The sequence below is a fragment of the Podarcis cretensis genome (genome assembly GCF_951804945.1).
Source record: "Podarcis cretensis genome assembly, chromosome: 9".
NCBI classification, from domain to species: Eukaryota; Metazoa; Chordata; class Lepidosauria; order Squamata; family Lacertidae; genus Podarcis; species Podarcis cretensis.
In genome coordinates this window covers 40,432,791-40,448,079 of record NC_137178.1, presented here as the reverse complement: position 1 = coordinate 40,448,079, position 15,289 = coordinate 40,432,791, and the positions used below count along the sequence as shown (strand labels likewise).

Sequence of the window (15,289 nt, the reverse complement as noted above, 5' to 3'; positions counted from 1 at the left end):
GGTTCTCAACCTGTGGGTCCCCAGATGTTGTAGGACTACAATTCTCATCATCCCTGAGCTCTGGCCATGCTAGCTAGGGGTGATGGGAGTTGTAGTTCAACAACATCTGGGGACCCACAGGTTGAGAAAGGCTGCTGTAGGGGAAGTATACTGAGCTGTGTACCCTTGTCCACAACAATCTGTTTTGCAGGGTCTGTGTGTGTGTGTGTGTGTGTGTGTGTCTGTCTGATCTATCAATCATTTGCTCTTGTGATGGTCTGAAAACAACTATAAATTGCAAAACTATGAGCCTAGAGTGACTGCTTTATCTAATGTTCATAAATGTGTTTACTGAAGGGGGGGAATACTTTGGGGGTGGGCGGGATGTTTTTAGAATCATAGTATTGTAGAGTTGGAAGGGACTCTGAGGATCGGATCATCCAGCGCCCTGTAATGTAGGAATACACAGCTGTCCCATATGGGGATTGAACCTGCAACCTTGGCATTATCAGCACCACAACCTCTAACCAACAGAGAATAATAGATTTTAAATTGGAAGATTGAACATCAGTCTCAGGATGAGGGCGGGGGAGTTGCAGCATGTCTTTTGCAGAGATTCTGTATTTCCATCCTTAGAAACATTTGGTTTTTGTAAGTAGCAAGGGCCATAACCAAAATGCTCCAAGGAGCTACGAGAGTCAGAAAAAAACCTGGCTCAACCCATCTGACAACACTGAGATTCATTAGCCATATGCGCTTGTTAGAATTTGGAATGTATTTCAGTAATTCTTCTGTTTATACATTCTCCAGAATATTTTCATGTTTAACATATTTAACTCAGTTTGAAATAGGAATTGGACACCTGTTCCATGCAATTACTTTTTTTGGTAACTTGGGGTGCCTGCTATACATGTACAGCAGATAAATAAAATATTCATCTGGAGGAGGAGCGGTACCTATTTATCTACTTGTACTTTGATGTGCTTTCGAACTGCTAGGTTGGCAGGAGCAGGGACCGAGCAACGGGAGCTCACCCCATTGCGGGGATTCGAACCGCCAACCTTCTGATCGGCAAGCCCTAGGCTCTGTGGTTTAACCCACAGCGCCACCTGTGTCCCTTAAATAATGGTAGTGCCATAAATAATGGCATTGACCTCATGGAACTGCTAATAAACCCATCTCTGTACAATATGTAGGCTTCCAACACAGGTTTTGAGGTAAATGGGTGAACACACCTAAGATTTTGACATGGACTGTTATGATGCCAGTGAAAGTGCAAAATTCCTTTGTGTATATGTCTAAATATGTATGTTATTTTCCATTTCCAACCATCTAGACTGAAACTGTTTAGGTGAAGATTCATTGGTAATTCCAAAATATTTCTATTAGGCAGGTGAATTCAAAACCAAAAATGAACACAGATTTTACATAGATTCCCTGATGTGTGGCAGAAGAGATTGCAATTCTGCCATCTAATAAGAAATATTGGTTCTGGAAGCAGTTATTGCTTTGCAGTAAAAGTTTACAACATTCACCCTAGGGTTTCTATGATTGTTTATAGCATATCTCCTTGAGTATAAAACCAAATGCATAGTGGGAGAGCCTCTGGATAATAGATTGTTTCATTCATCTTCTTAAAATTCTGCTTCCGTATGAATAAAGTAGTAGGCTTTGCGACATATGTTTATTTGTTTTGGCTTGCAGATGGTGAGATCCAGGAAATCAAAGTCCTGGAATGGATATGTCTGAATAATTATTCTGACTTTTGTGACATGAACAAGCAGATAATAGACTGTAATATCAATTAGGAGAAGGAGCCAAAGGCAACAGCATGTAATTACTGTACTCTCAGTCCTGATTTCTGCCAGTCGTGTGTGCAGCCAAGAGAGGACTGTTGATACTGAAGTATGGTATTGGGATCAAAAAAAAAAGTATAGAACGTGGTGTGTCTTCCAGAATATTGAATCAGAGACTTACCCTGCAAGAAACCCCTTTGGTTTTGATGCGTGACCAAAACATTCTAATAACTGAGCATTGCCACATGAAGGCTGCAGGTGGAACTGCAGTTTTATCAAGCAAGTCTGTATTTTTAAGAATTCTGTTTTTAAAGCAGAGCAAACCTCTGAAGCTGGACACTTACATTTTCCTACGTCTTCTTCCTAGGTTGATATTCCAGGAGAAAGCAACAGGAAAAAGGGGCACTTTTCATCATCCAGTATCGTGTAAGTTTTCACAGCAATATGCAGTAAATGTCCAGAGAACCACAAGCAGAGTTCTGATTTGTCAACAAAGCAGCTGCACACACACACACACACACACACACACACCTCTATTCCTCTGGGTCATGGAATTATGTGGAATAATGTCTAACGTCTTACAGGGGACTTTCTCTTCACACACAGCTGGATATAGCAATAAGAATCAGACACCCACATGAATAAAAATGCCTTCCACTCACACTAGGGTTTCTATGAAACCTGCAACCTGATTCTAAGACTTCATGCACCAGCACACAAGTTCCTTAAAATGCCACGATATTACAAAATAATGTATCAGGACTCCAGGCTCTCTCATATTGTGTCAGAAGGTATGATTAGTGAGACAAATGATAGTGGGAAATGTTCTACCTGACTTTGTGCTGCTTGATTCCGGCAAAGTACTTTTTTTAAAAAAATCAGTATTGTTAATTCAAAATCAATTACAACGTAAGGTAAGGAACAAGATGCTTTTTGTGTGCCGAATATAAACATTAGTTTGATTTGCAATGATTAAAGGAGCTGGCAGATGGCATCATCCCTCAAACGTGTTTTTCCAAGGATTGATGTTAATTTGTTCTAGATGTAGAGCCTGTACTTGCGGATGATAGGCAATAAACTGTCTGAAGGTAAAAAACAGTAACCTATTTTGATCAAGATTCTCATTAAAGACTGAGTTATGTGAGGAAGGTAACAATTGCAAATTTCTTATGTATCTGTGAGGTCCCTGCTAAATCAAAACATTTGCATATATCCAGTGACACAGTGGATCTGTCATTTGAAATATTGTTACATAGCATTTTAAAATTGCAATTAAGGTACTGGATTGATTATACTCAGTTGTAGAGTGTCTGCCTACTATAGAATTACTTTTTACAATTCTTTTTCATTTTTAACTCTTGAGTTATAATTTATTGTTCTTTGGTAGTGTGCAGAAAATTTATTTATTGTGTACAATAATCATTCAGTAGGTTAATGGGAACATCTGTCTTTTTATTTATTATTAGAATTTTCACTATGGTAGGAAAAATATTTAAGAAGGCTGGACATATAAAGTATTTCAGACAATAACAAGTGATTTGAATTATTTCCATTTGTTATCAATCTGGAGATAAACCACCAGCTGCCAATGTCATTAAAATAATATTTCAGTGTCATCTGCCCTCATCTCCAACATGGCTTTAAGAATACCTTACTTTGAATTTACTGTTCTGCTAGTCTCTCCCCCCCCCCCCCTTTTGCAGATATCCTTTTTTGTTCAGCCAGTGATGAAAACAGAGACTGCAAACTGCACACAAACGAGATATCACTGAAACTTTTTAAATTTTCTGGCTTAGAAATAGATACCGTATTTTCCACCTGACCATAACACGCACATCGTTTTTAGAGGAGGAAAACAAGGGAAAAAACATTCTGAATGAAACAGTGGATGTATCATTTTTGTGCTTCATGCTGTGGCCACAGACATGTGATCTGATGGTGAATTTGGGGTGACCCAATGCAAAAATCCTGAGAATCCCTGTGGATCCATGCTTTGTAACCACGTTTTTGCACCATTGCAGCCCCAGGCAACAGTGGGTGCGTGATTTGGGGGGGGGGCAGGCTGTAGCCATGGCCATGCTATGTGCTCTGATGGTGAATTTGGGCTGACCCAATGCAAAGATCCTGAGGATCCATGTGGATCCATGTTTTGTAACCATGTTTTTGCACCATTGCAGCCCCAGGCAACAGTGGGTGCGTGATTTTTGGGGGGCAGGCTGTAACCATGGACATGCTATGTGATCTGATGGTGAATTTGGGGTGACCGAATGCAAAGATCCTGAGGATCCATGTAGATCCATGCTTTTTAACCACGTTTTTGCACCATTGCAGCCCCAGGCAACAGTGGGTGCGTGATTTTTGGGGGGCAGGCTGTAACCATGGACATGCTATGTGATCTGATGATGAATTTGGGGTGACCCAATGCAAAGATCCTGAGGATCCATGTGGATCCATGCTTTTTAACCACATTTTAAGTGGGGAGGGAAGGAAAAACACAGAACGGACAAGGAGCATGAGAGGGGTGTGCAGAGAAGCAGCTGGCTAAGAATGCAGGAGAGGGGTATAACGGGAGGGAGGAAAGGAAGGCAAAAGTTTTCCCTCACCTACCCTCCCAAGCCAGCCAGCTCGTGCTCTCTCTCTCTCTCTCTCCCTCCCTCCCTTCTGCGTGTTTTCAGCAGCACGGAGCACAGACTACACTCTGCTTTGCCCTCTGCTTGCCTGGTGGGGAGGGGCTTTCCCTGCTCTTTGTTCCGTTTGAGCAAACACAGCAAGGAAACAGAGGTGGGTGGGCAGTAAGACCCTGAGGCAGAATGCAGGAAAGCAGCCGCTTCCTCTTTTCAGGTTTCCCTTCTCCAAGATGCGCAATTTGATTTTTGCCTGATTTTTTTTGCCTCCCCTCGCGCCATTTGGCTCCAGGGACCACACATTCGCTCAATAACACGCACAGACATTTCCCCTTCCTTTTTAGGAGAAAAAATCTGCGTGTTATAGAAGGAAAAATACGGTACCTCAAGGCTATAGCGGTCACTTAAAATATCAAACAATAATTATTTCCCACCTCAAATTTTATGAGCCAGAGAAGAATTCATGTCCTTCCCAGCCAATCCACGAGTCCTTCCTGCCCACTTATCTGGCTGCTGGCTTGAACGAAGTCAGGAGCGCTTCCTTAGACCCCCCCCCCCCCCCGGCTCAGGTGCATTAATAGTAATTCATTTTTCCAGCCTGGTTATGACCTGAAGTGATGGGTTGTCCCTCTGCTCATAGTACTTACTTTACCAGCTGTGAATTGCAGAAGCAACGTTGATTTCCAGCATATCTGCACTTCTGAGCCTAATAACTGGATGTAATACGCATGGTTTTCTTTCAGTAGCACCTTAAAGACCAACTAAGTTCTTGGTATGAGCTTTCGTGTGCATGCACACTTCTTCAGATATCTGAAGAAGTGTGCATGCACACGAAAGCTCATACCAAGAACTAACTTAGTTGGTCTTTAAGGTGCTACTGGAAGGAATTTTTTTATTTTGTTTTGACTATGGCAGACCAACACGGCTACCTATCTGTAAATGGTTTTCTTTGTTTGGGACCACTTTGTAAATCTCACCTTTCCACCCACATTGAGTTCATGTAGGTTGGTTTGCAATCACATGCAGAAATGTTAAGTGTTAAGTTGAGCTCTGTATTGAGGTACAGTGGTACCTCAGGTTACATACGCTTCAGGTTAAGAACTTTGCTTTAGGATAAGAACAGAAATCTTGCTCTGGCAGCGCAGCAGCAGCAGGAGGCCCCATTAGCTAAAGTGGTGCTTCAGTTAAGAACTGTTTCAGCTTAAGAACAGACCTCCGGAACGAATTAAGTACTTAACCCGAGGTACCACTGTAGTTGCATCAATTCCTGCTGGCAATGTCTGTGCACTACACAGTTTACATAAATGGATTTCTATGCAGCCACCCACTTGCACCTGTGATCCCAGCGAGAATTTGCATTACAGTCATACCTCGGGTTGAAGTAGCTCCAGGATAAGTATTTTCGGGTTGCACGCTGCGGCTACCCGGAAGTAACAGAGCGTGTTACTTCCGGGTTTCACCACTCGCGCATGCGCAGTCAAAATGACGTCACGCACATGCGCAGAAGCAGTGAATCGTGACCCGCAGATGCGGGTTGCGTTCGCTTCTGGATGCGAACGGGGCTCCGGAACGGATCCCATTTGCATGCAGAGGTACCACTGTATATAAACCAGCTGCTCAGGTCTGAGCATTAGGGCCATCTTTACAACCTGGCCTCACCGAAGAGTAGATACTGCATTGCTTGACAGCTGTACCTGTCAGTATGGTGTAGTGGTTAAGAGCGGTAGTCTCGTTATCTGGGGAACCGGGTTCGCATCTCCGCTCCTCCACATGCAGCTGCTGGGTGACCGTGGGCCAGTCACACTTCTTTGAAGTCTCTCAGCCCCACTCACCTCACAGAGTGTTTGTTGTGGGGGAGGAAGGGAAAGGAGAATGTTAGCCGCTTTGAGACTCCTTAAGGGGAGTGAAAGGCGGGATATCAAATCCAAACTCTTCTTCTTCTTCTTCTACCTACATAGCACCTACATAGTACCTGTCTGTGTCAGATATGGGTAGAGATTCCCTGGAATGGGCTTAACATCAATGGAAAGAGGCAGGCTGTTTTTTCAAGTCAGCAGTCAGTCCATACATGTGATGAATGGGCTCATTTAGAATAAAGCTGTTGCTCCATTCTTAATGTGGTTGATGGTTTGGAGCAAGAGTTTTGGGGGGGAAGCTATTACTGCTGTTCCTTTGAGCTTTGTTTTGTTATCTTTGTTATTTTAGAGGCCCTAGATGTATAGCTCGATTTGAGTACATTGGAGATCAGAAAGATGAATTAAGCTTTTCGGAAGGTGAAATTATTACTTTGAAGGAATATGTCAATGAAGAATGGGCTAGAGGAGAGCTGAGAGGCACATCTGGAATTTTCCCCTTGAACTTCGTAGAAATTATTGAAGATCTCCCTGGACCAGGTAATACAGAAAGCAATTGTAACATTACAGTCCAAACCCAAGGTTCACTGAGATGAGAGATGCTGGATTCGCAGAGCTTGGGCTTTCTTAGTTGAGCCAGGGCATAACTCCCCCATCCTGACTCAGCCAGTGGAACATACACCGATCCAAATCTTGGAAGTAGGTACTGCCTTAACTCTTAATCTCTGTATAGGGCTTTGAAAAGTTTAGGTGGTAAATAATAATTCCCTTTATCATCCTCTTATATAGATGGTGGAACATCACTGAATAAGAATTCTGTGTCTGTGTCACAGGTAATCCATTTAACATTGTCTCACGCTAGCAGTAGGCATTATAGTTTCTGCTATTCACATGTTTGGTAAATATGCCATTAGGCATACCTTTAATTAACATGGATGGAATCCAGTTTTCACACCCTGAACAGAAGCAGAGGGTAGGGTCGCTGAAAGGGTAAGGGAGATAAAATGCCCTAGTACAGATGTGGAATGGAGGTGGGGAAATGGGGCTTGAAGCATTGTGAAAAGAGATGGAGGGACATAGGGAAACCCACTCACTCCCCATAACTCCTGACTGATTCAGTCCAATTGCTTAGAAAGTTTTAAATTATACAAATTTCAAGGAAATAACAGATTTGTAATTAGCAAGAAAAATCCAAACATTTTTTTCTGGTTTATTTTAAAACACTTTTGTTCCGCCAACAATTCTTTGAGTTGCTTAATTTGCTCTTCGTTTTCACTGGTAATTAGATTTTTGTTTCTGATACTGATAAAGATGCCCTAGGTGTGCTTGTAGAGATGAGTAAAAAGCAGTCTCTCTTTGGTGACAACAGAATTTATAGCTGCACAGAAGCACTGGACAATTAATATAAAATGAAAAGAACTGAGAGCTTGGCTTCTAAATCAAAAATACCATTAATAATAACTTTTATCAAATGAACAAAATGTTATTTTTAGGGGCTGGGAAACCCTTATTATCATATTTTGCAAAATAGAAAGCATTATGATTCCCAGGCACTTCTTCATAGATTCATCCTAAACATGCTCATTTATAAGTAAAGCACACCAAATTCAACAGCTCTTTCTTCTGGCATATATGTTTAGGATTAAAAACCTGCAGCGATACATTCTCAAATATGGCCATCATTTTCAGATGCAATCATTAAAGGAATATGGAGTCAAGAGAAGGAAGAGCAGACTTGCAGGAAGCCCATTCATTTCAGTTTCCTCTTGCTGTTGCATGCCCAGGGGTCTGGGTTGGAAAGCAGTTATATTTTTGTACTCATTGGGCTTCCGCTTTCTCCATGAAAGTCAATGAAATAAGATGTGTGTACTCAGAACGCCACATTACCTTCTGCCTTTTAGTGTAAGGAGCGCACAGGGAAATAAGCTACTTAAACTGAGCCGAAAGATATGCTATCTTTTCTTTTGTGCTTCACAGGCCAGGATTGATATAAAGCTTTTTTCACCAGTAATCTGCTTTAAGCCTATTAAATATTATGTACATAAGTAATGGGGGCTGGGTTGCTTTCCATACAGTAGCAGGAAAGTTCTCTCTTCCATTTTTGCAGCTGGAAGGACGTGCCGGACAGTGGTGTGATGCACTCCATGATTTTACAGCAGAAACGCAGGAAGACTTGTCTTTTAAAAGGGGAGATCGTATCTTGATATTGGAACACTTGGACTCAGAGTGGTACAGAGGGAGACTGAATGGAAAGGAAGGAATTTTCCCTGCAGTGTTTGTTCATGTTTGCTCAGGTAGTGCTGAATGGAATGGAAAATGGGAATTTATTGATCTAGTTTTGTATAAACTTTTAAGGTTTTTAGAAATGTATGAAGTGGATTCAAACATGAAGGGCTTATAGTTCTTTTAGGCCTTTGATGCCTTAGCAGGTACGTGGAAAGGGGCTTTAGGACATGGGTAATTTGCATGGTCCACTACAATAGATGGACACATGGCAGGTTGCACAAATACATTTCCTTAAATGCCCATTCTACATGATGCAGTTTGCTGCCAATCAGCTTTCTTCATCAAGATGCTGCCCTTGAAAATTTTGATGCGGAAGCTCCAATGCTTCCAGGGCAGATGAAATCCCTTTGAATTAATTTATAAATAAATACTGCCACACTTCGTGCTGTTCTCGATCTCTATGCAGATGCCACACTTTAGCTAGCTCCTTCAAAATGGAAGGCAGTTTCCCAACACTCAAATGCGCTTCGTTGCAGTGAGTTTGCAGATAAGCTTATTATGGTGGCGATTAGACGGGCAGACAGCCTCAGTTGGTCCTTGAAGCGTGACACATTCTGCCATGGATCTAACAATTAGTCCATCCCTGGGAGAGGCTTGGTTACATTTCTAAATAAAACATCACTATCACACACAGGGTTTAGTATCGCAAAAAAGAAAGAAAAAGCAATGAACTCTTAAGGGAAAACATTTGTTTAGACAGAGAAAGCGACTTGCTAAATTAACAGAGATGGATGAAGAGTGTACCTTGGTGATGTACAATTGTCATAAATTCCATGGTATTTTTGGTACCCAGATCCTAAAGCTGCAGCATCATGTGGGATACAAGCAGCACAGTCCCAACCTGTTGTGCTTATAAAAATCTCACTAACCTGCTGTTTGAGTGTCTTGGGACAGTGCCAGTTACTGGTGCAATAGCACTGACATAGGCCACAGGTTTGGCATTATCTCAATAATGTTTTGGGTACTATCATGCTCACGTCTCTTCAGCAGGGGGGCAACAGGGAAAGAGTGGTTCCTAACCTCACACAATGCCTCAACTTGACTTCAACTAACTCCGTGCTTTTAGAAACCCTGAACAGTTTCCAAAACTCCCACTTGTACTTGTGTTTCTGCTTGGAAAAAAGATGGGGAACAAACTTTTTTCTTAGGTATACAATATGCATCCTGCTCTCCTCTCCCTTTCCACTCAATCAAATTTTAGATGAAATATGGTAGCTAATGGGAAACAGTATAGTACAATTGCCATTTTTGCGATGAAAGAATAATACTATCATTCTGTTTTACAGGAGGAACACAGTCATCACAACCTCCAGGTACTAAGAAACAAAAAGCCAAGGCTTTATATGACTTCCATGCTGAGAACGTAGATGAACTCTCCTTCAAGGTATCTTTTTTAACCCATCCATTTTGTTTATTTGCCACACTGCAGTGCTAAAGGTGGCACTGTGTAACTCTTTAAAATATTGATCTGCATCTTTTTCAGTTGATAAGTTGAATAAGTATATTTAGAACAATTCTTCACTTGATAGTGCTACTTTTGAAGTATTGTTACATCGGAGCCAAGGAGCTGACTTAAGACTGAGTCATACTATTGGTCTAGCTAGCTTAGTATTGACAACCATAGCTGAAAGCTGTTCTCTTAAGGTTTCAGTCTTTCCCGTCCCCATCTTGACCCCAGGGATTGAACCTAGGGTCTTTTCAACCACTAAGCTACAGCCCCTAAAATATGAGGTCATATACTTGCTGTTTATTGCTTAAATGTTTGGGCCTCCCTAAACTGATCCAGTGGCCAGTGGGGTAAGGGACATAAACTTAAGTGTGCATGGAGACAGGAAGCCTCAGATTTAGTCCCTAGCATATCTTAATAGGGTTGGGTCGTTTGAAACCCTAGAGCACCTCAGCTAATCAATGTACACAATGCTAAGCTAGATACTGTATACTGATGATCAAGGCAGTTCCTATAGTATGCTGAATACAACTGAAAATAAGAGTGAGGTGACAACGAAGATAAGAGTGAGGTGCTGTTGAAATTGGTGCCACAATCAGCTACCTCTCAGCTGACAAAGAACATATTGGCAAACAAAATACAGCCTGCAATTTGGATAGTCAAGGAAAGTCTTTATTTTGTGCAGTAAGATTCATTTCATCCAACCTAAAGGAATGGCAAGCGAATATAGAACTTCAGCAGAATGCCACCAGAAGACCATCTATGGGAACTTGACAATACTGAAAAAATGACACCCTTCCAGATTTATATTTACTCTAACTATTCCATCAGGTTGGTGATATCCTAACTGAACTGGAGTCTGTAGATGAAGAATGGATGACTGGAGAGCTACATGGCAAAACTGGAATATTCCCCAAAAACTTTGTCCAGATTATACATCCCTCCTGAAGATAAAACCTAGTTTTGGACCATCTGCCTACAGAAGCCTATACAAGCAAATACCTTACTAGCACAAAAGCACATTACTGCAGGCAGCAAAGGTTGCCCTCTATGATCATATGATCTACTCTTTGACTATCAAATGCATTTTTGCACTATTTTTATAAAGGTATACTAGAATATACAATATTTTGTAGACTATACAATATTTTGTTTCACGTTTACACTTATTTAGAAGTCTTGCTCACTCATTCTTCCAAGAAACGGAATTTGGTACAATACTTGACTGCTGGCAACTTGCATTTTAGCAAATGCAGCTAAATATTCAAGCTGCATTCTTCCTTTCCAATGCCATACTATACTTAAATCAGTAAACACTAAATAGCCACTGTGTGAAAACATTAGCCCTGATGTACAGTCTGATCACTGTAAGGTACAGGGTTTGGTGGGTTGGGTTTTTTGTTTCAGAAACCATGTTAAACTACTTATTGCTTACTCCATCACTTAAAGGATTAAAATATAATGAAACACAATTCTAGAACAGTGTTTCTCAAACTTGGGTTTCCAGCCGTTGTTGGACCTCACCACTGGTCCTGCTAGCTAGGGATGATGGGAGCTGTAGTCCAACAACAGCTGGAAACCCAAGTTTGAGGAAAGGCTGGTCTAGAAGGTTACTCAGTTATATGAGATGAAGCTTCTTATACCAATCCATACCATTGTTCTATTTAGCCTAGTACTATCTACTCTGACTGCCAGTGGCTCTACATGGGTTCAAGCAGTAGTTTCTTGGTTGCTATCTGATCTTTAACTGGTCATATAAAGGACTGAATCCAAAACAGTATGTGTGCAGGGCACATGCTTCACCACTAAATTATGCAGACTAGTGGCTCATTATCTCGTAATTACAGTATAAAAGGTTCTCCTATTCAGAATGCTGCCTTCAATTCAACCTGGTGCTTTATACCCTTCATTCTTTCATATTGTATTCAATTTTTTAAACCTTTTGCTGACTTCCCTTGTCATCTTTTCACCATATTTTCTTGAACTAAGAGTACTTTTGTGTTCAAAATAATGTTGCATGTGAAAATATGTCTTGCTATAGGTGACATCCAACTAAGACATACTCATAGTGGATCTGCAGAAATCAATGACTTATTTCATTGAGTCTACGCTATGGCTTAGTTGGATACCCACCCTATATGACCGCTTCTTTATAACAAGTTAGACATACCATAGTTTTGTCAAAAGTCTGTATTGCTGCACATGGATTTTGTCTTCCTGTGTGTCTCTAAAAAGTGTGTAACTTACATCTAAGCTGCATGCTGGTTTGTTCTTGCCTGCCTTTTTCAGAGATGAATCTAGTTAAGATGATAAAGGAAAAATAGCAATTCATTGGCTGTATTATACTTATCCTACATCTGTAATGCGGGTCTGTGCTGAATAATTTTCATTACACACACACACACACACAAGTTAGTGTAGGAAACAGCACTTTATGCATATACATTAAAAATCTGATTAAGCCACAGGCAACTAGACTGAATCTAAACTGATCAAGAAACCGTGAAACTGCAATTACATAAAGATTTAAGTAAATTTAGCCATCCTAAGTCTTTCCCTGAGCCATTCACTGACACTCCAAAATTGTATCTTCAAAAGAAGGAATCTTACAATTGCATCCAGAGCAGGCACCTAGGCATTTGAATTTTAACAATGTTTTTGAGAGACTGACTAGAACTTTTGACTACTAACATCTAGCTCATAACAAGTTGAGTTCTACATAAATTAATGTCTTCACTTTCTTCCAGCCAATTGGGTAGTTGTATGACATAGGTACAAATAATTTATTTCTGCATGGGCAGTAGATACCCAGTCTTCTTCAGATCCTTGCTATATTCAGCTTCAAATTTTAAAAACAAAACTTTGTTAAAATACGAGGATACTGAAATTACAAGTACCCTCCTCTGAACAATATGAAACAGAATTAACAGTGCCTGGAACTGCAGGAGGCTTGCTTCTCATCCAAGTACAGTATACAGAAAGTTTCAAGCAGCTACAGGTTGCTTTTAATTGCAATTCTTTTGCAATCTGGTCAATTGAGGACTGAGGTGACTAATGCTGATCAAGAACCTACTCAAATTGACTTTGTAGGTGGCTTTCTCCAAATTTTATCTCCTAATCCATTTCAAAGTTCCCCTTTAAAAACAAGTCAAATGTCAACTGGATATTTTTACACAGGACTGTCCCTAGACCCAGGATAGTAAACCTTGTTGATATTAGATGAACAGGTCTGGAGAAACCCCATACTGTATTCAGATTACCGTAAATTTCTTCCCCCTTCCCTTCAATAAGGCATTAAGCTGAAGAACTCTTCATTGTTAGAGAAGTGACTTTAGGCTTAGCACTGTACTAGGAAAGGTAAGGGAGGCAAGATTGTTTAATTGTACCTAATATGTCATGATTGACCACTTTCCATCTCATGGAAAGTTTTATGTATGCTACCTAAAAGGTTTGCTTAAAGAAAACTTTTTCACCATATAACCCTGGCTGTCTTATAAGAGCCATTAGCAGATTCTCATTCTATCAAAGCTATATCCTGTGCAGTTACTAGCGTAAGTTACTGAAGGTCACTTGAAGTGCCCACTGAAAATCAATTCCAGATTCAGGGTAATGTTTACTTATTTGTTGAAAATGCCTGCTTTTCTAATGATTTCAAAGAAATATTGCCAACAAATAGAGATTTAAGTATTAAGGCAGTTGGGAATTGCTGACTTTTTTGGCCTCTTTAATGAAAATGCATTAATTGCTTTTTCCTAAATGGGTATTATATCTATTAGCATCTCATTAATTTAAATAGGCAACTGGCTGAGCGTTCTTTTAGTCTCATTGTTCTGCATACCAAGATTGCCAAATGCAACAATCTCATCCCAACAGTGCCATCTAAGAGGGTCATAATACAGCTTTAATGATCAAAACTTGAAAAATACTCATTAAAAATTAAATGCATGACTAGTTGACATCACTTTCCAGAATGGGACTATGAAGTATTTTAGATAAACTCCACAGCATACCATTCCATGGGAAAGCAGGATAGGGCAAATTAGTCTAAAATATATATGCAATCATAAATGTAAACTAGGGACTGTTAAAGTATACGAGTTTATTTTAAACCTGCAGGGATTTTTAAACTTACAAAATCTGCATACAAAAGCCACTTTACCTCTGGACACTCAGTGTAGTCCCCCTCCGCTTTATGGTACCCCATGTTTGTTTAACCAATAAACTTTTCTGTTTGACTGAAACGGTGTAAAGTGAAACAACTGACTGGACACGGTGAGCATCATGCGAAGTTTGGTTTCATAGATTTGTAGAGCTGAAAGGGACCATGAGGATCATCTAGTCCAATCCCCTGCAATGCAGGAATATGCAGCTGTCCCATACGGGGATCGAACCCTCAACCTTGGCGTTACCAGCACCAAGCTCTAACCAACTGAGCTATCCAGGCACAAGTAATCGTAAGTTCAGCTAACGTGGTCCAGAAGCTGCTAGGATGAAGGCATTATTTACAGAGTTCAAAGTTTACTGCTTGCTCCATAAAAACCAACAAGATTTACTGTGTTTTCCAAACCCAGAAACAAGCTAGGCATGGCCATTTTGAGAACTCTATGGAAACCATGAGCAGGCCCAGACAGAGGGGGTGCCATATGGGCCAAGCCTCCGATTCCAAAGGGGGCCTCGGTCAGCATATTCACAATTATTTATATACTTATTTATAAGACTTCAGTTATCCCCAGGGTAAAAAAAAAAGGGGGGGGCACATTTTCTACCTGGCCCAACCTCTGCCTGGCTCTGCAAGGCCCTGACCATGAGACACAATCTTATACTTAACAAGATTACCAAGCAAGCAAATATGGATTATCTTTTACTTCCATTTTATGTTGTCCAAATACCTACTGTCGTCACAATAATGTGCCTACTAAACAATACCAACATTTCCCAACCAGTTTCTTCTTCTGTAAATTTCAAGATACTTGTTATGCGTAATCTCTTGCATATATTCAAAAATAAAATTTGAATTCAAAAATTGTTTCTGAGTAAATATGCGTAAGATGCAGCCTTAGATAAAGGTAGTGGCGATTAAAGCTATTTCAGTGAGCTCGGTCTCAAGTGTCATAGTATTAAGTGTGGGTTTATTTATACCAGTGGTGTCCAAACTTTTTTCAAAGAGGGCCACATGTGATGAAGTGAAGGGGTGTGGGGGCCGACCAAAGTTGACGACCTTTTAGGGTTGGGGTTGTTGAACTTCTTTTAGGTTTTAAACCAACCAGCGGACCAGATTAGGCTCCCAAAACGGACTTTGGACAT

The 15,289-nt window shown here is 40.6% G+C and overlaps 1 protein-coding gene and 1 long non-coding RNA gene across 6 annotated transcripts in view; one reads left to right on the top strand and one right to left on the bottom strand.

Annotated features, from left to right (window-relative positions):
- The window catches only part of SH3D19 (SH3 domain containing 19), a 68,800-nt gene extending 53,792 nt beyond the window's left edge, over positions 1 to 15,008 (top strand). For all 5 annotated transcript variants that reach the window (XM_079990412.1, XM_079990413.1, XM_079990411.1 and 2 more), the window contains 6 exons: positions 2,143 to 2,201; positions 6,605 to 6,792; positions 7,042 to 7,085; positions 8,360 to 8,546; positions 9,825 to 9,922; positions 10,817 to 15,008. In XM_079990412.1, coding sequence (XP_079846538.1) covers positions 2,143 to 2,201; positions 6,605 to 6,792; positions 7,042 to 7,085; positions 8,360 to 8,546; positions 9,825 to 9,922; positions 10,817 to 10,933 — 693 coding nt within the window. In that variant the 3' untranslated portion in view covers positions 10,934 to 15,008. The remainder of the gene's footprint in view (positions 1 to 2,142; positions 2,202 to 6,604; positions 6,793 to 7,041; positions 7,086 to 8,359; positions 8,547 to 9,824; positions 9,923 to 10,816) is intronic.
- Positions 1 to 15,289, bottom strand: part of LOC307224041 — a 199,050-nt gene that overhangs the window by 173,675 nt on the left and 10,086 nt on the right. The gene's annotated exons all lie outside the window — the stretch shown is intronic.